At 45.0% G+C, this 26400-nt stretch overlaps 1 protein-coding gene across 1 annotated transcript in view; it reads right to left on the minus strand.

Moving 5' to 3' along the window:
• The window catches only part of SLC1A1 (solute carrier family 1 member 1), a 74212-nt gene that overhangs the window by 15326 nt on the left and 32486 nt on the right, over positions 1 to 26400 (minus strand). The window contains exons 2-5 of the mRNA XM_032866525.1: positions 18210 to 18350; positions 3752 to 3844; positions 2062 to 2176; positions 754 to 796 (exon numbers count right to left, since the gene is read on the minus strand). Of these exons, the coding sequence (XP_032722416.1) occupies positions 754 to 796; positions 2062 to 2176; positions 3752 to 3844; positions 18210 to 18350 (392 nt within the window). The remainder of the gene's footprint in view (positions 1 to 753; positions 797 to 2061; positions 2177 to 3751; positions 3845 to 18209; positions 18351 to 26400) is intronic.

Genomic DNA, 26400 nt, shown 5'->3' on the forward strand with positions numbered 1-26400 from the left:
GCTCATATACCATCACGCCGGGCATCCGTGTCAGTCCTGCCAGGCTCTGTCAACCTTGAGAACCTTACAAATGACCACCCGAGGCTGAACCTTGAAATGGAGGTGGTTCTGTGCCTCATGGAGGTTGGCAGGGAGCAAGCTCATGGCCACTTCTGTTGGTGTACACAGAGGGCTCTGTTGGTCTAATTTATGTAAATGAATTCAGCATTTTGGGACAGACTCTTTGGTCTTCAAGTGCACAGATAAACAAGAGAGAAGGGAAGCAAGGAGATGGAGTCAAGAGACCGCGAAGCTTTCCTAGAGGCAAAAATCAGGGCTTTGTTACACGGCCACGGGGCGGGCCGGCAACGGGCGTGCGAGGATTAAGGAAAAGACCGGACAGCAGGCACGCGAAGCCCCCGTGTGTGTTAGAGACTGCTCTCCTTCATGCGGGAGGAAGGAGAGGCGCCGGGGCTGTTTCTGCAGGGTGTTTAACTGGCAGACGATCCAAGCTTCTTTGCAAATACCACGGGGTTCTCCAAAAACAGGGAAAGGGAGCCTGGGTCCGTGGCAACAGGGACTTCCCTGGGGCCTGGAAGACCAGAGGCACAGAGCAGAGAAGCGGCCTGCAACGGCCCCGCCTGCAGCCACAGGTACATTTCCTGCCATTTGGGGTGGGCGCATTCCAGTTCCTGGGTCACAGCAGGACATAAAAATCTCGAATGGGTCAAGCGAAGAGGGGAGCTGTCTGGAGGCAGAAGCCATTAGGATTACCTGCTGAAAACAGGCTTGGACAAGATTCTCAGGGAACATATTCCTGTTGGAGACATGAAAAGCAGTGTCACGTTAAGGCACAAGTGTTTTGTTTTCTGTTATTTGTTTCTGTCACACTCAATACATTGATGAACACGAGGAGAACACAGCATCAGTACCCTGGTATCTTTTCTGGCCTCTCCTTTGCAAATACTTCCTCCGATAAAGATTCTGTCCCTCCCGCCGAGCTTCAACCCAGTCCAGAAAGCTCTCTCCAGCCACCATCACTCTCCAGCCACCATCATTTAGTTGATGAGAGTAAAGTCTACGCGTGCTGTGCTCCGTGCCACACAGCACTGGCAGGCGGATGCTCACCGCCCAGGGATGTCTTTAATGTCCTGCACCCTCTGCGCTCGTCGAAGGGAGCACATGCTTCCTGAGTCCACTGCATTTGCTCCCAACATCTTTACTCCAAGTGCGGACATCAGTAGTCAGTCACTGAATTACGAATGATGTGAATGGATGAAACAGGACTAGGAAACAGAAGGTGTGGTTTTTATCAACTCTAAACTCCACGCCTGGAAACTCGGCCAAAGCACAGGATTAAGCTTTCTGTGGTTAAATTAGGTTTGGGAGGGCCACTGAAATGGAAAGAAAAACCGGCACGCAGCTTTGTTAGCCGTTTCTAAGGGTTTTGTTGCTCTCCTTCATGGAAACTGAGCTTGGAAACTGTACATGATGCCTTTGTAAGGACAGCAGGTGCGAGAGAAATGATAAGAAATTATAATCACCTGACACACTCGAAGGAAAGACCCTGGCTTTGTGTCAGAGGTCAGCAAGTAAATGCCATTTAAATTATAGGTGTCAACAAAATATGTCAGGTATAGCTGTGTCAATTTTTTTTTTTTTGCTTTAACTGATATCTTAAAATTAACTGACCAATTTCCAGCCCTGATTGCTTCTGATAAAAGGGTTTCTCCTGTATAATTAAAAAGTGTATTTCTTCAAGAGTCCTTTAGAACGGATCCCATCCCCCACTCAGCCCAGCATCTTAATGCAACAAGTATATACTTTCTGCAGCTCTGTCCATCCTGAATCCAGATGGAGGAACCTGTTTCTCTCAACCGCTCTTGGACCCACACAGTCTGGCAAGCAGGCCCAGATATGTAATTTTGGGACCCAGGGCTCACTGAACAAACACAATGATTCAAGAACTATCAGAAATTTCAAACCAGCAAGAGCAGAGCCTCAGAGCACGCGTGGGTCCCATGTGACGGCAGCATCAGAGGCGGCAGGGCCACGGAGCAGCCCGGCTGGGAGGACACTCACCTGATCAGATCCAACATGGCGTCCACCGTGCTGACTTCGGGGCTGCTGCCTGTCCTGTCAATCTCGTCTACTTTCTGGGACACGCCAGGCTTGATGCTCACCACCAGCACGATGCCTGTGGCCAAGGAGAGTATCACCGAGCATTCAGAACCTTCCAGAACACCTGCCCCTGACCCCCAACAGTGCATCCTTCTTAGAACCCGGGGGCATGGTGGAAGCAGGTAATACTGGAAGGAGACTCCGAGGTTCAGCCAAGATGCTGAACCCCATCCGGGGCCTCAGCAGTGGCCTTAATTACTCTTCCATTTGAATTAAGCAGAAGAAATTCCGCCCCCCCCCCCCCCCCGCTTTTAAATGAAGAGATGCATTCCAGAATTGCTTCTGGAAACACCTGAGAATTTTCTATTTTCTTTTCTTTAGCCTAGGAAGTCAGCCTAGGCAGGGGTTGGGTGAGGGTGATTTCCAGCTCAGGGCACCCATTCAATATTTTTATGTAATTTTTGCCCACACATGCTAGTTATTTTCCTGAGGTGCCTACAGAACATGCCTTATCTTTCTTCCATATCCCAAGCCTTCAAAAATCTGAAAAGCTGCTGTCTAATCCAAAAAAACGTTCGGGGTTAGGAAAAGTCGCATTTCCTGTGACTCTGGGGGGATGGAGTGAGGGCAAATAGGTGTTACAGGGAGAGAGAGTTCTTGCCGTAAGGAACTGTCTAAACAGGGAGTCTCTGAGAGCGCCATTTTGGCCCCTGGAGGTAATGGGTTCCTGTCCTTTGAGGTGTCCCAAAGGTGGGAGGCTGGAGAACAGATCACGGCATGAGAAACTGCTTGACTGGAGGGGGATGCCAGTCCACGGAGGCAGGATGTCAGGATGCTGAGCAGGTCAGTTTTACCAGTGAGGGGAGTCAGTGGGTGAGTCCAAGGACCATGGTGCGTGCGGTTCCTTCTTCCCTCTCAGGGATGCTAGAGAGACATACACCAGCTTTCCCCTTCATGTCTCCCTCCCTCAGGAACCTCATGAGGAGAGGTGGCTTTGGTTTAAGGCAGGGTTCGGGCCCTCCCAGGTGCCCTGCCTCACACGACCAACCTCACCATGTCTAACAGTCCATTAAGGCAGAGGACCAGGATCACTACGGCCGCAACATCTGAGTATGCTCCAGCCTCTCTTCCTGCTCGGGCGGCCTTAAAAACGTTAGGTCACGAAGGATGGACAGCACTTTCTTCACAAAAGAATGCCAAAGGCACAAGAGCAGTGATATTCCCTTATTAGAACTTTCTCCCTTTTTGAAGTGGAATTTCTACTCTGAGTACCACGTGAAATCTGAAATGCACTGCAATGGCATCGTTTTGGAAATATTTCACAATTATACTCAACTCCACTACTGCTGACGAATCACTCCGTTTACAGATTATATAAGCTCTTGGCTTCACCTCCTTCTACCCAGTGAACCTGGTAAGGCACAGGACTGTCACCCAGGAATGTGAATAAGGCCCACGGCTAAACTTCAGTCAGTCCTGTATTTTCTTTATAGAAAAGGTGCTGGGTAGACTTTAAGCCCAAAGGCTTCATGGTGGTTTGACAAAACTACTTTTTGAATTAAAAAAAAAAATGCATTAAAAAAAGCCCAGATACTTTTAAAGGACAAGTCACCATTATACAGAGGAATAAGGAATCCGAAATGGATTTTACCTAGAATTACAGCGATGATGGTGGTACAGAAATAATAGACGACAGCACGCAGACCGATTTTCCCAGACACACTGGAATCCAGTGCAGCTACACCTGCGGGGAGTGGGGAGGGGGAGGGGAGAAGTCAAGTTACACTAGTTTTTAAAAGAAGCCATTTCCAGCACTGGAGGTCATTCAACCCGCAGGCTGTGAAACAAAGCGTGAGAGCTGTCCTCTGCACCTGCCAGGCCTATCTCACATGCCGTCTGGATAAGACACAACGGGCAAAGGAAACCCTTCAAAAGGCCCATAGGGAATGGAAGGAGGGCGAGAGGGAGGCTCCCCTCCCCCGCTCGCCCCGCTGCCTGGTCAGAGACAGGAGCCCTCCCCTCCCACACCTGCTCGAAGAACTTCATCAAACTTTGTACATCCCATCACCCCATAGCCATCAGGATAAACCCCTTCTGGAATTCAGGGTCCAGAAAATTTGATCTTGGAGCACGAAGACTGTTCTGTCCCACATAATGAATGTCATAAAACTCACGATTGTTTCCCCTTCTGCCTTTCTCTGTCAGGAAGCTCAGAGCCAACCAAAAAGATAACTTTTGTGTGTGGTCATGAAAGTAATAGATGTTCATTATAATACTCTGAAAGAAGGAAAAAGAAAACCACTCCATCTCATCACCCATAGCTGACATGCTGGTGAACTTCCTGCCAGTATTTTTTGATTTTTTTGGGTAAACATAGCTAATTCTATAGTTTGTTTTTTTTTTAAGATTTTATTTATTTATTTGACAGGGAGATCACAAGAGGTAGAGAGGCAGGCAGAGAGAGAGGGGGAAGCAGGCTCCCTACTGAGCAGAGAGCCTGATGCAGGGCTCGATCCCAGGACCCTGAGACCATGACCCGAGCCGAAGGCAGAGGCTCAACCACTGAGCCACAAGGAGTCCAGTTCTATAGTTTTCAATCCTCTCTTATTCATACGGTATTGCAAGAATTTTCTTGTTATAAATTGCCTCTGAGGGTAAGCTTAGTAGCTACATAATCTTGTCATGTGACAGAACCATAATGTACTTAATAATCCACTTACTGCCGGAGCTTTGGAGAGTCTCGGAGCCAATCTCCATAATCAATCCCCGCAATTTCATTATTTATCCTGGCTAGCACATTTTCTTCTTTCTGTGATTTTTAAATTGCTTCTACGTGAACAACCTTATCATGTATGGCTCTCTGAGACAACTTAAAATATCCATTTTCCAGAGGTAGGATATAAACAGAGATTTCCAATTTATAAATTTCCAATTTAAGAAACTTCTGGCCACAGTGTTAGCTGCAGACTCAAATGGCCTTTGGTGGCCTATCAAATGACTGACTGTCGCCTGGGACTGGAAGGGTTGTCCAGAGTGCCGAGAAGAGTTGTAGAGGTGGGAGGCAACATCCCTTCTTGCTAGAAACACTTGACCTCCAGGAAAGATGCTTCTCTAAAGTGAGCCAAATGATGTCGCTCCTTGGACAAGATGGGGAAGTGAAGAAGCAGCCAAACACCTTTCAGCAAGCTGTCACTGGAAGGTTTCAGACCCTACCCTGCCCGATTTCCAAAATGAGAACCGAGTCAAATGATCATCATAGAAAGTCAGTGCATCTTCCGCCCGCGTGAGAGGTCCCACAGCCACGAGCAAAGCCTAATGTGCAGGGCAGCCCCAAGGAAAGGCCATAAACCTGTCAGCTACCAACACGCAAGGAATATACAAGGTAGCTCGTATATTCACTCCTGACACTATAAAAGGTCCCTTTTTCAAAGCAACTTGGGGGTTATGTTTCTCACATATAATTGTACATATTCTGTAAGGAAGCTATCGTCGTCATCATGATGACAGAAGAAATCATCTCTCCCTGTAAACATGCAGTTCCTCCCAGCTGGGGACTGTGCCTCTGGAGGCTACTATTTTGAGAGAAGGGACTCTGGCCTCCTTGGTGACCACCCCAGGATGTTGTAAGGGCCGGTTTGCCAAGCCGGGGACAAGAGTGTGCCATCGCCATCTGATGGGCCTATTGTCCCAGACATAGCCTAGGGGAACTCCGATGATAGATTCCATTGTCTCTCTCTGGGAAAAATGCACCTGGGTGTGGTGAGAAGCCTGTCTTCTCCTCATGGTGAGACAATTAAAAATCATGACTCGGGCAAGAAACGACAACAGCGATAAAAATCAAGACAAAAACAAAAAATCAAGAGACAATGAAGGCCCCAACTCAGAAATGAAGGAACTATCTCGTATTCCACTTCAGTCTCTTAAAAAAAGAGCAGACGGGTTCCTGGGTGGCTCAATCCGTTGAGCGTCTGCTCAGGTCATGCTCTCAGGTCTGAGCCTCGAGCCGGGCTCCTGGCTCGGTGGGGAGTCTGTTTCTCCCTCTCCCTCTGCGCCTCCCTCTGCTTGCACTGTCTCGTTCACTCTCTCTCCCTCTCAGATAAATAAAATCTAAAAAGAAAAAAAAAAGTGCAAACAATAATACAAATATGTAAATTTGCTAACTTTAAATGTGAATAGAAAATGTGCTCTAATATCCTATTTTAGAGCTCTGGGCATTATCTTCATACACAGTCAAAATAACTATTATCAATAAGGTGATTAAAAAAAAAAAAAGGAAAATCACCAATTTAACAAAACTCCAGGTCACCTGTATCAGCAGGTTCACGTAATCCTGGTCCAAGAGAGGATTTGTTTTCAGACGAACCACCCTTGGGCAGAAGTCTCATTTCAGCGGCTCTCAGCCCCTACAGGGCTGACGAGTGCCAGGCTCGCAGGGGAGCTGCAGAGCTGTTCTTGGGTACATGTTTTGCACCCTCTCAGGGGTTTCCTCCAGCAGGGAAACAAATTAAATCTATGTAGCTAATTGTTTTGTTTCCAGCATATATTAATATGTCTTAATTTGTCTTAATGATCTGGCCATGGGCTGGTGCCCCTACTTCTATTCCAGGACCCAGCTGGTAACGAAAGGCTTTGTAATAATGAGATTCTGGGTGGAAATACCGGAAGCAAATTCATCCCCCAAAGCAGCCAGCCAGCTCCTCTCTGCTGGAGTACAGCACCTGTCTTGTATGACTTTCGAGAGGGCTTTCTCATTCCTCAAATCTACTTCTGTCCTCCACTTCTCCTGGGTAGATCAGAAATGTGTTCAAACCAACCATCGTCCTCTACATTCAACCTCTAGAGTTACCCTTCTACCTCTCCAGTCATCCCCGATCGGGGGCAGAGCTCGCCCCCACGTCCAGGTTCTTGGATTCATAACATGGTGCTGAGGAGAGAGGTGGTGACCACCGCAGAGGCTGGGAACAGAAGCAAGAAAACAGCCTCATCTTTGAAAACCTCTGTAAGTAACAGGAACATGACTGAATTTCATGTGAAGATAAAATGTCCGTCTGGAAGCCCTACACCCCCTACCTGCCAATCACAGCAAACATGCTGATGATAATTATAATAAAAATGATGATGACATACACACCGTGTAGCGGGCGATGATGGCAGGTGAAGGGTGTCACCTTCTTTCACACTCCATACTGGGGTGAGGCTGGGATCCCAACCCCGATTCGACCCCAAAGGCCAAATGCTTAACCACTGTGTCCGGCTGGCTCTAGTCATGTGCTACCAAATCCAGACCAGCACTGCCTCAAAAAACTTCCGGGATGATGGAAATGCTATTCCTGCGGTCTGATGTCGTAGCCAGAAGGTACGTGCAGCCAACGAGCCCTTGAAATGTGGCTGGTGTGACTGGGAGTTTTTGCTTGCCTAACGCTCATGAATGTCACACGTGGGTAACGGCGGCCATGCCGGACAGCGCCACCTCTAGATGCACAGCTGCTGAGGAGATTAGAAACAGTACCTACAACACACCCAGTACAGGGCCTAGACCTTAACTGTACCGGCAAGTAGCCCCCATTATTCCTGCACAAAATAGTCCCCGGAAGGCACTAGCAAGTATGAGCTCATTCATTCCCGCTCTTTTTTCCCAGAATCCTTCTGAATTCCTTCATCACACCAGCACTAAAGAGATGCTTTAAGAGCACCCATCACATTCTGGTATGACCTCCAACGGCACGGATGACAAACTAGCGAATCCTCATCCTGGCTGAAGAGACCTGCAACCGCCGCCCCCCACCCCCACCCCCAGGCTGTGATCCCTTCCAGCTTGGCTGTCCCCCAGCCCTCGCCCCGGAGCAGACCCAGCTCCCTCCCACTTTTCAGGGACTCCTTTCTCTGCCAACTGCCTTCCCTCTGCTCTTGGCTTGTCTACGTTCAAGTCTCTTCCTGGGGCTCCTTCCCTGAGTCACCAGGCTGAACCAGGCTCCTCACCTGGCACCCTGCTCATACCACGTTTCACAAGTTGCATCACTGGGCTCAGAATTTACCAGCTGTCTTTCACACTAGACTATAGTGAGCAGCACGGAGGCCAGGAGACCCACAAGTCCGCTGTTCACTCATGCACACCTAGTGTCAGCATGTAGGAGGAGGTTGACTTCCCTGTGGCGGTAGAATGAGTCACCTAGTTACAGTTCCCTGCCGCAAACCCCTCCCTCAGTCTCTGCTCCCTGGATGGCAGAATGTTCCAGAACAGAACTGGAGACTCTGCACCAGTCCCAGGTGCTGCTTTTATGATCTGCGTGATCTTGAACAGTCCTTGGCACCGTCCTCATCTCTGAAGATGGAGATAAGGTTTCCCCTACCTTAGGACTTCCTTGGGTTGCTAAGAGGGTTAAATGAACAAGTTCATTCCACAGGGAAAACAAGGCTGGATACAACCTCACCTCGCAATTCCAGAGCACAGACACATCTCTGCTGCCCGATTAATACCCCTGGGAGGTAACAGGGAAAGAGAGGAGGCAGACAGGAGCATGCAAAATATATTCCCGGGCACGGCTTGCCCATCACGTCTACTTTGCTTGGAGGCATCAATACAAAGAACTCCCTAAAAATAGGTATGTCACCACCTTAGACTATTCTGTGAAGTGAACAAAATAAATCGGTCCTTGCACAGGACCCACTAAAGGTCACTTTGCAGCCTCTTCATTTGATGTTCAAAGTGTGTCAAGAAGCAGCTGGCCGGTCTCCTGGTCTTCAGCCATTCAGGGAGCAGTTTGCAATATTTTTATTATTTTTTTTCAATACCACAGATCTTGGTGCTATTTATAGTTGGGCCTCACTTTTCAGAAGACCCCAGAGCCTTTATGGGAGGCTTATGATTCAGTAGGAGCATGAAACACACCTTAGAGGATGTGGGGAACGCAGCCATTCTCTTCAAAGTCCACAGGAATGCTTTGACATCAGGACAGCCAACAGTTCAGTGAAGCTTCTCTCTCTTTTTATTAACCACAACCTAATTATTATTGAGCTCTCTTTTTGCTTGTCCTTATCCTGTAAAATCGGTAGCTCAGGATTCTGCGTAGAAGCCACTTATATGCTTATCACTTATATGGTGAACTTTACAATCTAGTATCTTATGAAGAGAAAGTCTTTTTTAGAACGTTTTCCTTTTCAGAATGAATGCATTGTGTGTACTTGCATCTGTATGGCTCAATTCTGATACTGGCTCTGAAGCTTCTGATGCCAACACAGGGACTTTCTAGAAACTTCCGACGATATCAGGAATATCATGGCAGAGTATTACTATTTTTCCTATTTCACAGTTGAGGATAAGTTAAGTAATTGTCAGGGTTTCCCAGCTAGCAAGTGGCAGAGCTGGGATTCAAACCTGGGCAGTCTGGTTCCTTGCTCTGCTCGCTTTACCACTAGACTCTCCTGCCCCTGTGATTGATACCGACAAACGTTTTTGTTTGACCACATTTTGTCAGGCTTCTGGACCTTCTCCTAAATCCATCTGTGTATTTTCCTGCAAAATCATCTAGTTTTCGTAAAAACTTTCCTAAGTCGGTTGAACCAAACCCAGTATTTGATCACTCTGCATCCCTAATCAGGCCCCCCATTTTCCACCATCCCCCTGGCCTGCCTTCAGCAAGAATCCTACTAGGTTGGTTTAGTCAGAACCCCCCTTTCCTCTGATGGTTTCTCTCAGTGATTTTCCATCCACTGATCCCTCCTCTCCTGCTCCCTGAAGATCAGTTCTCGCTTGCTGATGCTGTATTCAGAGTTGAGCCCCATCTCTTTCCCCTTCCCCACTGCAGAATCCCATCACAGCGGTCGGTCCTCACACCTGTCACGATGGTCTGGGATGACGTCTGCCTTACCACCTTTAACAAGTGTCGTTGAATTTTTCTTTTTTTCTTTTTTTTTTCCCTACCTGTGGTCTCACTGATATGTGGAATTTAAGAAACAAAACAGAGGATCATAGGGGAAGAGAGGAAAAAAATAAAACAAGATGAAACCAGAGAGGGAGACAAACCATAAGAGACTCTTAATCATAGGAAACAAACTGAGGGTTGCTGGGGGGAGGGGATAACTGGGTGGTGGGCATTAAGGAGGGCAGGGTGATGGAATGAGCTCTGGGAATTGTATAATACTGACAAATCACAGACCTGTACCTCTGAAACCAATACTACATTATATGTTAATTAATTGAATTAAAATTTAAATATGAATAAAAACAAAACAATACTTCCCATTCAGGGTGTTGCTTTGCAGAGAACAGCCTGGGTGGCGGTCACCACTGTCACTTGCTTCCCCATGCCTAGACAGACACCTGATGAAGGCACATGTGTACCCTCCCATCCCCACTCCTCTTCCCCATGTCTCCAGAGTTCCACTCGGAAGTCTCACTGTCCTCTTTGAGGGATGCCGTGCCGTCTGTTGTTTTCTCCTGCCTGGAGTCCCTGCTCCCTTCATCGGATGGATTCTGATCTTTTCTTGAAAACTCCATCCCAGCGTCCACTCCACCATCCTCATTCACACAAGGCACTTATCACACCGCATCTTTCTTGCTAGAACAGGACTCATCTTTGTCATGTGTGCCTAGCACAGAGCCTGGGATGTTGAAGATGGAATGAATGAATGAGTGAATGAATAAGTGAATGAATGAGTGAATGAATGAGTAAATGAGTGAGTGAATGAATGAGTGGTATCCCAGGTCCATGCATTCAACACATAGAAAGTGTATCACAGTCCCTGCATAGTTTTTCACTCTTTTTTTTTAAAAAGAAACAAAATCAGGCTAATTTACAGTCGAACGGAGCTGTGAGCCAGTGGAGTCATGGCGTCGGCAGAGACTAAAGCTTGTCCCTGGCTGATTCTCGGGGCTTCACTGTCTCAGAAAGAGGCTGAAGCAGGGCCCGTTTCTCTCTTGCCACTTCTCATTTGCTCGCTGTGGTAAGTGGCACGTTCATCGTGGGATCTCCACTCTTTATACACTAGGTGCCCCTTTCCTCTTTGCAGAAAAGGCATCGTAGACATCAAATTAATATAGTAAGTCCTCTGGTTTCAAGAGCTGTGTCCTAACTCAACGCGAATTTCCCGATGATCTTAGGGAGATGTTTAATTCATGAGTGCAAAGCTGCTTAGTTCATCTTATTTTCTCAGTTCTCCATTGAGGCTGGGGAAAGTTAAAAAACAGGCCTTCAATTCAGGCAGAGCCCAGTGGTTACAGATGTTGCATATGAGGCAAGAGTTCCCGTCTTGGTCTCGCGGTTTCAGGCTACGACCCTGCCTTCCCCAACATGGAGTTTTAAGGTTACAGGCCACCCGGGAATGACAGTTTTTCTAGAGATAAAACTACAAAAAACCTACCAATGTTTCCAGAAAAGCACACATACTCCCCCAACGCCACCTGTGCCGCCACCAGCTAAAGGTGACCTCAAATGCTCTTAGCTCCCTCGGGCGAGAGGTACAACCAAGTGATACCTGTGTCTCCCACCCTTCTACCTTCTTGCCCACGAGGGAACTCGTGGACTCCTGGGCTCCGCGAACAGGTGGGTGGCAGGCACCTCATCAGGGGGCTTTCTCTTTGTCTGTTTTCACACAACTGGGGATAAGAAATGTTGAATTCTACCGAACCCTGGTTCAGGGGGCACACGGCACCATTCTTTCCACTGGAGGACACAGGGTAGTACCCAAGTACCCAGTGGCTGAGGAGTAAATGAATACATAGCTTAAAAAAAAAATGCCTTCCCTAGCCTACACGACCCAAATGCGTCATCGCTTCCTGAGAAAACAGGCACCTCCAACAACCTTGACTGACTTCTCCCTTCCTCAGTGTCTCTTTGAGGCATTTATACTCATTGCTTGATACGAGTAGTAGCTGTTTGCTGTGTTGGTTTATTTTTGCCACATAATTCCACCTCAACTAACCTGTATCTTGAGAGTTCAAACTAGTCTTGTCTGTCATTTTTTAAAAAAGATTTTATTTCTTGGGGCGCCTCGGTGGCTCAGTGGGTTAAGGCCTCTGCCTTCGGCTCAAGTCATGATCTTGGGGTCCTGGGATCGAGCCCCGCGTCGGGGCTCTCTGCTCCGCTGGGAGCCTGCTTCCTCCCCCCTCTCTCTGTCTGCCTCTCTGCCTACTTGTGATCTCTCTCTCTCAAATAAAGAAATAAAATCTTTTTAAAAAAAGATTTTATTTCTTTATTTGAGAGAGAGAGATCACAAGTAGGCAGAGAGGTAGGCAGGGGATGGGGGGGGAAGCAGGCTCCTGCTGAGCAGAGAGCCCGACGCGGGGCTTGACCCCAGCATCCCAAGATCATGACCTTAACCTACTGAGCCACTCAGGTGCCCCTCTTGTCTGCCATCTTGACCAGCTACTGGCTGGCCTCCCGTCATCGCAAACACAAACTTTATTGGCAAACAGCTACGCCCATCCCTTACACTTTGCTTACGACTGCTTTCCGGTGACAGCCAGTGGGGAAGCTGGACAGAGACTGTCTGGCTTGAAAAACTTAAAACACTCACTATCTGTTCCTTTACAAAGAACGTTTGCAAACCCCTGCTTGCTAAAAGACCAACTGCCTAAGCCTCTCTAAGACTTAATTTATTTTCTTGGTTAAGAAGCAGTGGAAAACCTCTGGCCTTAGAGTTGAGATCAAGCCCCCTAAATTTGGAAATCCTGATGTAGATGATGAAGTGACAATAATTTAAAATTTGAAGCAATTTTTTTTTTAAATCTTTGAAGGTGGAGTCTTACATTTATCCTTGACACAAATGTCAATCCAGTACCCAGCCAGTGCTCTTCCCAAAATAGGAAGGTCCTCAGTAAACAGAATGCAAGTGTTTCCTACCAAGGTCTTATGTTTGTTATGTGATTTGTTTAGGAGATGAAAGCAGTACTAGCACCCTGGGACTCAGGGTCTTGGGCGGGGGGGAAAAGGAGGGAGTTTCCTTGGCTTGGTCTGGATTTGGAGTGGACTGCTGCACACTGCTGTGGTTTCTTGAGGGGTCAGCGTGTGTAGAAATCCAGCGTGAAGCGACATAGGAATGGGCAGGAATAAGCATCTTGCTCCCGGGAGGAACCGTGCACAAGAGTTGGCCCAGACTCAGCACAGCCCAGCCTGGACAGACTCCCTATTCTTGCGAGTTGGGCGGCTGTGCCCCCACCCGGCAGGCACTAATGGCATGCATTCCAGTGTGAGTCTCCTGATGGGGTCCCCAAGGCAGACCATCCCTCTGCAGCCATGAGGAAGGTTTCCTCCAAAGTGGATATTGCTCGATGGTGGTCCTCCCAGGGAGAGGTTTCCCCTGGACCAGGACACTCACTATCACTGTGTGATGGTGAAATCTGTCCTTTTCAAAACCTAGTGTCAAGGGGTGAGGCTGGGGGCATGGCAATATCTGGAACATCGTCATGTGGAGGAAGGACTAGGCTGGCAGCTAAGCAAAGGGGCAGCCCTCTTAAGGCCCTGGAACTCTCAGAAGACCTTCACTGGGGAGCACCTGGTGTAACTACCGGTGTTTCCCCTACTTTCACTCCCCAACCTTTCATAAAGCTTTGTTCCAAGGAACAGCCTGGGCTCAGCTATGCTATGAAGAATTATGTTCTCATTCCTGTTTTAGGCTAGAGGGGCACAAGGGTAGGTCCTCAGGGTCAGAGGGGCAGGTACAGGAGACACCGGGGCAAGGGTGCCGCTGTGCCTGGCAGAGCACTTCTGGCCCCGGTGGTGGGGGCAGAGAGGCTGGAGTGGAAGAGATGGGGAACTCTGCCTGAGCACAGCTGGGGCGCCATCTTGGAAAGATGCTCAAGGAACCTCTGGAAGCGACTGTTGAGAGGCCATTGCCTTTCCCACGCTGGTCCTCGGAGGCTCAAGTCATCATCATTTGTGCATCAAGGAAAACGTTCTCTGAATTTAAACTCAGTGGTTGGTGAGACCTGGACCAGGATTTTCCAGAGCCACAGTCCTGGGGCACCTGCATACACCACTTCCCTTGCTACTCTCCTGGTGGTCTGCTACAAATACAGCTTAGAAACCTAAATGTTAACAGTCTGATCATCACAGGTGTGTCCCTCAGGATGTAAATTACGGGAAGGATTCTGTTAGTGCCTACACTGCCTGTCTCTGAAAATGTCTTGAGATTTTGTCTACTCTGCCTTCTCTTTTACCTTAACTAAATTGTAGACATTCTGTCATCTTATCCCTACATAATTCCATACACATCAAAAAGGACATTTTCTTATGTAACTAACTGCCATCACCCCCACTAAGAAAATTTATCAACAATTTCTTGATACCATCTAACACCCAGCCTATATTCAAATTTCCCCGATTAATGTGACATCTTACCCTCTTTGTCACATGAAGAAGCCTCCTTCTGTTTAAAAAAAAAATAGCTATAAATTATGTATTTTTATGTCAGCTGAGGCTTTGATGGCAGAGGGTTTTTTTCCCCCTTTGTTAATTCGTCAAGAGAGTTTCCTTTATGCAGAACCACAGTTTACTAGTCGCAGGTCTCAATTTTTATTTCTATTTCTAATTTGTGTATGCTAAGGGCATTCGTTTCACTCTCCCCATCTTCCAACATCCATCTTCCTTTGTCCTAGTAAGTGTATAAAATAAGTTATTGATCTGCTGGGTTTATAAAGGTATTTGGATGTAAAAAGGGCTCTTCTTTCATATTTCCATAGGAGTCCTGTGCTCTCCCCTGCTGGCTCCCTGCTGGGTGGGGGAGGGAGGCTGAGGACCCCTGCAGGGTTGGGGGTGGATGGGGCACCAGGGAAAAGGTGGTGAGGAGCTGCAGGAGCCTGGGAACACAGCCGGGGAGGAGGGGAGCAGGACCCTGCCAGAGGCTCAGCAGGAGGAGCACAGAGCAGAACCCATCCCATTCTTTTTTCTTTCTTTCTTTTTTATTTGAGAAGAAGAGGGAGCATGTGAGAGAGAGAGAGACAGAGAGCGAGCGAGCGAGAGCATGAGCACGGGAAGAGACAGAGGGAGAAGCAGACTCCCCACTAGGCAAGGAGCCCAATGTGGGGACTCGATCCCAGGACCCCAAGATCATGACCTGAGCCAAAGGCAGATGCTTAACCCACTGAGTCACCCAGGCACCGCCCCCCTTTTTTTTTTCTTAAAAAAGAAAGAAAGAGGGAGACAGGGAGAAAGAGAGAGAGGGAGGAAGAGAGAAAGAAAATACAAAACCAACCAAACAAAAATAACACACACGTGTTTGCCTTGAAAATGTAAAGAAAGCACAATGAGTCATGTTTCCTTACTACCCTGATCTAACCATCATTAACTGTTTGGTGTGTGTCCCAACATTTAAAAATGCACATAAATTTTAATAAATTTCGGATTGTACACAGCATCCTGTTGTATAATTTATTTTTATCTTCCTTATTTATACCGTGTGAGGACATAACCACATGTCATTAAGTGTTTCCAAAACAAGGTTTCTAACGGTTGCAGAGAATCATAACTTGGGGGTAAAACGTACATTTAGATTGCTTATAATTCACCACCATTATAAAAAATATGCTACCATGAACATTCTTATACCTAAACCTTTGAACAGATCTCTGACTATTTACAAGAAATTCTGAGAAGTCCAATTACCAAGTGGGGAGAGATCAGGATATGTTCCAAGCTGCACCCCCAAAAGTTTGTTCCAGTTAATAATCGACAAGGTATGGATGAGCCTGCTTTCCCACACCCTTGCCAACACTAGTAATATTATGTTTCCCCTTTAAACTGACAAATTTAAATCAGGAACATGGCATCACTGTTCCCAGACTGTTTTATTCACGTCCCTTTGGGTAGCGGTTTCGGTCTCTCTCTTACTCCTATTTCCCTGCTGGGGGTTTTGCTAAAGAAAAAAATGTAGAAATGTCCAGACCTGTGCTACCGCTCTAGAAGGCAGCTGTGCTATGTGAGCAGAGTGCTGATGGTTGCCAATTATTCTCCTAGATTATCTGCAAGGCTGAACTAGCACACAAAACACCCAGACTGCAAAAACACCACCAGTTACTGGCTGCCAAGAGTGGTACATATTTCAACATCTGATATTATACGAGTGTATTCGTACATGCATTTTTACCTTTTCTTCTAAAACCTGGTTAAATGCACAAGTTTTGAATTTGCTGCCTAATTTGGATCAACTTTCCATACATTCTTCCATAGGCCCAAGTTTTATTTATTTGTTTATTTTATCTATTTTTTTATCTTTAAGAGGGAGAAAGTGTGAGCGAGCAGGGGAGGGGTGGAGAGAGACTCCCAAGCAGGCTCCATACTCAGCGGCATGGAGTCTGCTGTGGGGCTCAATCCCACGACCCCGAGATCATAACCTGAGCCAAAAGCAAGAATTGGAGCTCAACCAACTGAGACACCCAGGTGCCCCCTGCCATAGGCCCCAGTTTTAAATGGTATTGGTGAAGTGATTTATGTACCTTGTACAACTGCATGCAAAATATGGTATTGTACATACAACCGTGAACATTTTTCTTGGGAGAAAGTCCAAAGCTTTCATCATGTTCTCAAAGGAGCCTAAGAAAAGATTTAGAATCTTGATGTGGAGAAAATGCTCTGGGATTATAAAGCCAACAGCTATGGGGCCAGGAGAAAATGTAAACGAATGCAGTGGACGGGGTATCAGAGGCTAGGGAGAGGTAGGGGCCTTGGGATCCTCCAATGTATTTGCTTCAACTAAACAGAATAGCCATCTTGGTTGGTCCTTGGAGGGACACGGGTCCAGTGTTTCCTGATCTCAATTCTTTTCAGAGGAACCTGGAAATCTGGGTGCTTACATGAAATCTTCCAAATTTTAAACGCTTCTGCTAATTTAAAGTTGAACAGATAAATCGTCCATGGTCTAAACCACTGGCCTACTGATTTGGCCCCCAGGTTGCAGGGTCTAACAGAGACCAGGTGTTTCAAAGCATATTAAATATATACATAAAAATAATGAAATGTTCTTTTCAGGCTTGTAATAAGCCAAGAAGACCAAGACCATTTAAGGACAAAGCTCTCAGGGGATTCTAGTCTGACTGGAGTTTGGCACTTGGGAAGTTCAACAGCCAAATCTACAGCTTTTCAAGCAACTCGGCTGCTGAGTACAGCAGATCCTGACACCCACCCTCCCTTTCCTGAGCCAACGTCCAGAACTCTACATATATCAGCCCCAAGTCTTTCTAGTGGTAGCAGGGTTTTGGGCGGGGGGGGGGGGTGGATTCTAGAAGAGGACATGCCAAGAATCCTAATTGCATGATTATGGAAAACCTTGATTTTTAACCTGACCACACTAGCGACCCATCAGGCCACATTTTACTTAGTGGCAGAATTAAGATAAGCACAAGAAACTACAGAATGCACTGCGAAGCTTGCCACATCCAGACCAATGACATTTTTGTAAGCCAAATTAATTTCTACCTCCAGAGGGAAGCTTGCTTTTTAAAGGGACCCTGCAACACAGTGACCATGAAGGGAATAAGCATTTCCAAACCCAACTGGGTCACAAGTTCGGATTTTAAAATACTAGGCTTTCAAAATATGGTGTAAACCCATCCTTAAACGTTTCCCACAGCGTGGGGCTGTAAGTTTTCAGGGCAGGCATATGGAGCTGTGGAGGAGGAGTGAGGAAGGCAGAGAGACTCAAGAGGGCAGGCTCATAGAGGTTGGGGCGGGGCATGGTGGCAGTTGGGAAACAGATGAGTGAACTACTCAAAATAACATCAAAACTGACACCCACATTTCGCCTGGGGACACTGGCTGACATTTCAGTGACCAAATATGTAGGCAGGTTTGTTTTTTTTTTTTTTTTAATGTCCTGTGCCCTGGGTAGAATTTTATTTATAATATGCTTGAAAATGGCATCTTCCCCCCCAAGACACCACATTGATGGCCAAATGAAGATTCGAGCAATGAAGGACAGGGCCCTAGGCAGAGCCATGCCACCCTGTGAGTAATAAAATATTTCCACTCAAGCAAATATACACTTTCCAAGTAAGGAGTATGTGTGTGTGCGTGTGATGCTCAAATGCTTTTCAATATTTCCCATAATTAGAAAAGAACAACTTAACAGACAGCTCCTTAAATAATCACAGAGAACCATCAGTTTTCTTAAGGTACCTGTAATCATGCTGGATATAATTAATGGCAAAATGATGAGCTTCAGCATCCTCATTAGGATTTCCCCAGGAAAAGCGAAGTAGAATTTCTCCAGACTAGAGAGCTTGCCGTATTCTCGAACCAAGACTCCTATGGTGATCCCTAAGAAAGACAAAGATTAGAAAGAAGAAAAGAAAACCAGCATTGAGTTCTTCTGTATACATCTCTATGGAAAAATATCCCCTCAACCCCCAACCACATTTTACTGGCAAGAAAAACAATTTAGGTTCTCTTCCACAATTCTGTAAATGTTAGACTCAAAAAACAAATCACATTTTAATGAACACAAAGTACACATTATTCAGTGGGTTTGTAAAAATATTCTTCACATGAAAGTTTTGGTTTTTATTTCTTTTCTCCTCCAGTTATATTACTTATAATGACAAAACATCAAAAAACACTATGAGAAGGAAAAGAAATACATCATCTTTGTCAACCCAATATAACTACTTTGTTTTTACACACTTCCCTTAGTCTTTGTCTACCTTAGGCATCTTACATTTTATTTTTATTTTTTTAAAGTAATTTCTACCCCCAACTTGGGCTCGAACTCACCACCCTGAGATCAAGACTCATACATTCTTCCAACTCACCAGCCAGCCAGGCGCCCCAGGTGTTTCACATTCTATAGTTTACATATCAGTGTTTAATTTTCTCATTTTCTCATAAATACTCTTTCCATGATACTCTCTGTTTATGCACCTTTTGTGATTTTAATAGCAACATAAGGTTCCTTTGGTTTGATATATTTACATGTTGTTGAACGACGGTAGGTCTAATGCTCTCCATTCCGTGTTGGCTATTTCTAGACGATGACGTGTCCAAATTGGCCTGATCAAGAGGCTTTTGATGAAGTTACTGAACCTGAGTGCCTTGGAGATTGGGGCTGTAGGGAAGTGTTCGAAATCAAGAAATGTTACACAGTGGACCCCTCAACAATGCTGGGGCTCGGGGCACCAATCCCCACACAGTCAGAATCCGCATATAACTTCTGTCTCCACAAAAACAAAACTACTAAGAGCCTGCTGTTCACGGAGAGCCTTACCCAGAACATAAACAGTCAATCAACGTGCATTTTGTATGTTATACGTACTGTGAGCTGGAATCTTACAATAAACTAAACTAGAGAAAAGAAAATGTTATTAAGAAAGTCACAAGGAAAAGACATTTACAATGCCTGACCGCATTTATTGAAAAAAATATCCCCGTGTGCATGGATTCGCACAGGTTAAACCCATGTTGTTCAAGTTTTGAAAGCTTGCCTGCACAAGACATCTACAGGAATTCTTTCTGGGGCTGGTTTTGATAACTACAAATCACAAACTTTTCTTACTTATCCTCTTCCAAATAGTCCCAACATCTAACTGCCTTACTCCTTCTGATCCCCACACATTGACCCTTTGCAACACCGCCCTTTTATATTTTTAAAGATTTTATTTATTTAATTAGAGAGAGAGAGAGAGCATGAGCAGGGAGAGGGGGAGAGAGAGAATCTCAAGCAGGCTGTGCGCTAAGCATGGAGCCCCATGTGGGGCTCAACCTCACGACCCTGAGACCACTACCTGAGCTGAAACCGAGAGTCAGATGCTTAATCGACTGGGCCACCCAGGTGCCCCCCTTTTATATTTCTTACTTCTGTTTTTTTTTTTTAATTATTTATTTCTTTTAACCAATCTCTCCACCCTACCTGGGGCTCAAACTTACAACCCCGAGATCAAGTCACATGCTCTTTCAAATGAGCCAGCCAGGAGCCCCACCACACCCCCATGTTTTTTAAACCGAGACATAAGATGGGCTGGGATGACTTGCACATCTTTTTTCCTTCATCAGTGTCTGAGGATGACAGGCTAATGAGAGATAAAACAGCTACAGCAGAAAGACTCAAGGAGGACCTTACTGGGTCTGCTCCTTTACAGATTCAATCAGTCCGTGAAAATTTACAGTGGCTCAGGCATAGTTACGAACTCTAGGGCAACAAAGAGACGTGTGAATTATAATCAATACTAGAGTTTTCATTTAAATTCAGGTACACTTCCAATGCCTCTTAGTAGGGCCAAATAAAGGAATCTCGTGTATCTGCATAGTGACCTTATCCTTGGCTTAATTTTATTTTCCTACCTGTTCCATCGTTGTCTTGATCTCTTTATTTTAGGTATGCATTTCTAAATGTATGTCTGATCAGCCATTTTTAATTATCGGAACAGACATATACATAAACATTTCTCAAATTGTAGCTAAGACCAAAAAAAGAAAAAAAAAAAAGCTCAGTATCAATCCTGCCTGGTTCATATTTCAAAACCTAGGGTTAGAGATTCCAGAGTGGTTCAGAACGCCAAGGATTCAAAATATTTTAAGTGAATTTAAAAAGCACGTTGTGCTCACTTCCTACTTAACAAATGCCTATGTTCAGCTGTCCTATATGGAACATACCTACTTTATGCTGTAAGGATACTCGGTAGTGTTCAGTGTTTTGAAAAACCAAACAAACAGACATTCTCTCTTATACTCCCTAGGTTGCCTCAAGTAAATTTTTGGCTTGTATGTCAAAGAAAGCTCTGTGTGCAAAAAGAAAGGAGATGTGTCTGTGCTCAAAAACCCACCACAAAAGCACTCTGTTGAGTAGCATAAAAACCCCCGAGGGGCTCCAATTTTAGGGTTTATATTACTAGCAATTAGCTGTGCCTCTAATCATCTCCACCCCAAATAAATGCCGGGAAATTACAAAGAAGCGTACTTGCTGTTTTTCAGCCCTGATCCAGATAATGGGTTTTTATGGGAGAGATAAAAGAGTCACCACAAGGAGCATTTTCAACGCTTTCAGAAGTGACAGTGCCATGAACAGGTTACTCTATTTAGTAATGAAAACCTTCTTTTTTTTTTTTTTTAAATTTCTTTATTTATTTGACAGAGAGAGAAATCACAAGTAGGCAGAGAGGCAGGCAGAGAGAGAAGGGGAAGCAGGCTCGCCACTGAGCAGAGAGCCCGATGTGGGGCTCGATTCCAGGACCCTGGGATCATGACCTGAGCAGAAGGCAGAGGCTTTAACCCACTGAGCCACGCAGGCACCCCTAATGAAAACCTTCTATCAAGCGTGTTCTTGAGGTTGAGTATCACAAATTGTAATTTCTTCTTTTCCCCTTTCCTTTTTCCTTTTCATCCCTCCCTCCTATCCTTCCTTCCTTCCTTCCTTCCTTCCTTCCTTCCTTCCTTCCTTCCTTCCTTTTTGTCTACTGAAAAGGAGAAAAATATAAACGCCAAGAGCTGGAAAGGCAGTTGAAAGGCTGACCCCGGGCCAGAGATGTCATCCCGGAACCCTCAAGGGTTAAGAAGTGGCTGGTGAAGAACTTTGGCCAGGAGTTACACATTGTAAATATGTGGGTTTTATCCTGGGTTTGGAAAAATTGGATGCCTGCTAAGAAAAATCAATGGAAGATTTTCCAGGTCCCATGATGAAGTCGGGATTTCCCTGAGCACACAATCCTTCTCTACCCTTTTCTAGGGCCAGATCTTGGACTGGATTTAAGAGCATGGAGTGGTGTTCAAAGTCAAAAGCTGCTGGGAACACAAGCCTGCCTGGAGGTACACAGGTCAGACCCCCCTGGCAGGATCACTCCCAGAACTAGGGAAAGGGAAGAACCTTTCTGAATGGAGTAGCTCTCCGGAGGTCTTCAGCAGGGCCAACGAGGAAGCCCGAAGGCAGAATTGCTATGTAGATCTCTGTAGCCCCATCAGTTATCCGCAATTCACTCTTGGGTGGCTTTCTCTCATGCAGGCAAGAAGAGCCCAAGCTGGTACAAAGGCAGCTTGGGAAAAGCTCTGTGTTAGAACCACCGGCTTGAGTTCTGGCTCTGCCATTCACAAGGTTTGTAAACTTGGGCTGTAATTTTAACCTCTCCCATCATCGAGTGGTGGGATTGAAGGTATAGGGCAAAAGGCTTGGATGAGATACCCTCAAGGTCCATTCTAACGCCAAGATGCTGTGATAATCTCTGAGCCTTGATGTCCCCAGCTTTAAAATGGGCTCCTGTAGCGGGCGCCTGCGTGGCTCAGTCGGGTAAGCGTCTTCCTTTGGCTCAGGTCATTATCAGGGTCCTGGGATCGAGTCCTGCATTGGACTCCCTGCTCAGTGGGGAGCCTGCTCCCCCCTCTGCCATTGCCCCTGCGTGTGCTCTCTCTCTCTCAAATAAATAAATAAAATCTTAGAAAAACAAAATGAAATGGGCTCATAGGATCAGTTCATTGGCTCCTAGAGAGCTGGCTGGGCCTTTCCCACTTTTCATGGTTAAGTGCATCAGTGAAACAGGGAAGGAAGACACTAGGGAGGAAAACAATTAAGACCTGGGCTGGAGATTTCTTCAAGACCATGTTGTCTCAAACAACTGCCAGTCCAATAGCCCTATCGTGGAAGAAATGGGTGAATTTTTTTTTTTACTCTAAGCTCATAAAAAATTATTGTTCAAGAAATAATTCTAGAGTGGCGCCTAGCTTGCTCAGTCAATGGTGCGTGTGACTCTTGATCTCGCGGTTGTGAGCCCCACAATAGGTGCAGAGATTACTTAAAAATAAAAATCTTAAAAAGAGAGAGAGAATTCTAGAAATCCAAATGAAAGAAAAAGTCATGTAAAATAATTTATACCAACCTATCCTCCCCGCCCCTCCACTTTTCAGGATCTATCCAGCCTTTGTTCTTATGTACATGTTTTTTTATAGCTATAAAAATTAATCTGGGGATGGTAGCTGAATTGCATTTGAGAAAGCAGATTTATAAAAACAGCACTGTTCCTGTTTTAGGGTATTTTCAGGAAAGAGATTAAAATCTGTGTTTTTTGTTTTTTGATCAAAACCCCAGAATGGTTCTCCGGTACACAGACTGATTTTGGCTTGATTGAATAAGAACTATTGTCAAAGGAAAAAATATTTTTAATTACCCCAGAACTAGTGATCTAATCATGCCATCTTGCTGGGTACTATATTAGGAGAATTAGCAATATGCCTTCTTGCCCTTTGGGAGCTCAACTAAGATGAACATTGATAAGCAGAAAATAAAAAGCATAGAATGAATAGTTATTAACAAATGACTATGTGTGTACACTGCATAGATTCTAGCCTGTCCTTCCCCTGAAACAGATCTGTTCCCATCTCTCGTGCTCTCCCACCATTGAGAGCTTTTTACATGCACTTTGGCTCCAAACAGATGCCTCTGTAAAGCTTTATTTTTAAACCCTTAAAAAATGTACTTACGGCACAAGCAATATTATCACAGTTCTACCGGAAATAACAAGCTCAAAAATTCACTCCCAAGTTCACCAACTCAAATATATGCGAAGAGAAATTGTTTTCACTTTTTTCATATACTATTGCAATTAATCACGATTTAAATAAAAAAATTGAAAAAAAAATAACATAGTGGTTAACAATTATCGAGTACCTACTTTATGTCAGAGTCTGTGCTAAGCATTTCAAAAGAATTATCTCTTGTATATTATCTCTTGTATTTTTAATTCAATTATCCAACATATAGTATATTATCAGTTTTTGATATAATGTTCGGTGATTCATTAGTTGTGCATAACACCCAGTGCTCATCACATCACATGTCCTCCTTAATGCCCATCCCCCAGTTATGCCATCCCCGCACTCACCTCCCTTTCTGTAACCCTCAGTGTGTTTCCCGGAGTCCACAGTTATCTCTTATAATTTTTTTCTTAAGATTTTATTTGACAGAGCGACAGAGAGAGAGGGAACACATGCAGGGGGAGTGGGAGAGGGAGAAGCAGGCTTCTCGCGGAGCAGGGAGCCTGATGCAGGGCTCGATCCCAGGATCCTGGGATCACGACCTAAGCTGAAGGCAGACACTTAACCGCTGAGCCACCCAGGCACCCCCTCTTGTAAATTTTTAATGGCTGTATAATTATAGGGCTTGGGGGCAGTTTTTCATGGAGATAAAATTCAAATAAAATTTATCATTTTTAAAATGCACAACTCAGCGGTTTTGAGTACCTTCCCAATGTTGTGCGACCATCACCACTACCTAATTCCAGAGTATTTCCATCACCAATGAAAAAACCCATACTCATTAGCAGCCACTCCCCAACCCTCCTTTGGCCCAGGCTCTGGCAACCACGAATTTGCTTTCTTTTGATCTGTCAATTCTGGACATTTCATATAAACAAAGTCTTTTTTTTTTTTTAAGATTTTATTTATTTATTTGACAGACAGAGAGTACAAGTAGGCAGAGAGGCAGGCAGAGAGAGAGGAGGAAGCAGGCTGCCTGCTGAGTGGAGAGCCCGATGTGGGGCTCGATCCCAGGACTCTGAGATCATAACCTGAGCCGAAGGCAGAGGCTTTAACCCACTGAGCCACCCAGGCGCCCCTCATATAAACAAAGTCTTATAACATGAGGCTGTGATGATCAGTTAGTCTTCTGGGTCAACTTGGCTAGGCTACAGTACCAGTTAGTCAATAACACACGGATCCAGGTGCGAGGGAGGGTATTCTGTAGATTTGACTAATGTCTCCGATTAGTTCACTTTAACTAAAGGAGAGGACCCTTGAGCATCTCAGTGGTCTCATCCCATCAGCTGAAGGCCTGAGGAGCAAAAACCAAGGTTTCATGTAGAAGAAGGAATTCTGCCTCAAGACGCCAGCTCCAACGCCCTACCCGAGTTGCCTGCCTGCCCTACAGACTTTGGACTTAACAGAACCCACAATTGTGTGAGCCAATTCCTTAAGATAAATCTCACGTAGATTTACGCATAAGATTCTGTTTCTCTGGAAAATCCTGACTGATACTGGGTCCTGTGTGACTGGATTCATTCACTTTCTATGTTTTCAAAGTTCATCTGTGAATATTGTAAGGGTTTTGTTTGGGTTTTGGTACTTCTCATTTAACATTATATTCTAGGCATTTCCTCATGCTATGCATCTTCATCTTTTTTAAGACACTAATAACACTACTTTGGATGGACATGTTTCTTGACCACCACCCTACTGTTAAACATTTCAATCCTTGACAATTTTTTGAATATTACAGACTTTTCCTCACAACCAAATGGGGCAAGCATAAAATCTGATACAAAGGCTTGAGTTTATTGTGCATTTTCAGGCTCAAGGGAAGAAAGTAACTTAAATGCATTCTTTGTAGTATCTAGAGTCAAGAAAAACCAAAAACAAGTGCATGTTCATTAAAATTCAACTATATGCCAAGTCCTGTATTGAATGTTAGAGGACCTTAGGGGGAGGAGTTGAAAAAAGAAAACAGTTTTGTTATTACTGCAATAATAAATATTTTTCTTCATGGATGGATCTGTCCCCTGGTTGTCTACACTGTTTTGTCTATATTGATGACTGATGACACTGAAATCACTCTCTCTTTTTCTGCTACCTACAATTAAGAATTCAGTCTGGCTTGGGAAAGAAGTTGTTTTGATGATCATCTAACAGGTTTCTGTATATGTCCCTAGCCATTAAAATGTATCATGTCACCTAAAGCAATCTACACATTTAATGCACTCCCTATCAAAATACCATCAATTTTTTCAAAGAAATGGACAAATAATCCTAAAATTTATATGGAACCAGAAAAGACCCCAAATAGCCAGAGGAATGTTGAAAAAGAAAACCAAAGTTGGCAGCATCACAATTCCAGACTTCAAGCTCTATTTCAAAGCTGTCATCATCAAGACAGTATGGTACTGGTACAAAAACAGACACGGAGATCAAGGGAACAGAATAGAGAGCCCAGAAATGGACCCTCAACTCTATGGTCAACTAATCTTTCACAAAGCAGGAAAGAATGTCCAATGAAAAAAAGACAGTCTCTTCAACAAATGGTGTTGGGAAAATTGAACAGCTGCATGCAGGAAAATGACACTGGACCATTTCCTTACACCATACACAAAAATAGATTCAAAATGGATGAAAGACCTAAATGTAAGACAGGAATCCATTAAAATCCTTGAGGAGAACACAGGCAGCAATCTCTTTGACCTCAGCCACAGCAACTTCTTCCTAGAAACATCGCCAAAGGCAAGGGAAGCAAGGGCAAAAATGAACTACTGGGACTTCATCAAGATTAAAACCTTTTGCACAGCAAAGGAAACAGTCAACAAAACCAAAAGACAAGTCACAGAATGGGAGAAGATATTCACAA

This window comes from Lontra canadensis, unplaced genomic scaffold (assembly GCF_010015895.1).
Source record: "Lontra canadensis isolate GAN:19392208 unplaced genomic scaffold, GSC_riverotter_1.0 scaffold31, whole genome shotgun sequence".
NCBI classification, from domain to species: domain Eukaryota; kingdom Metazoa; phylum Chordata; class Mammalia; order Carnivora; family Mustelidae; genus Lontra; species Lontra canadensis.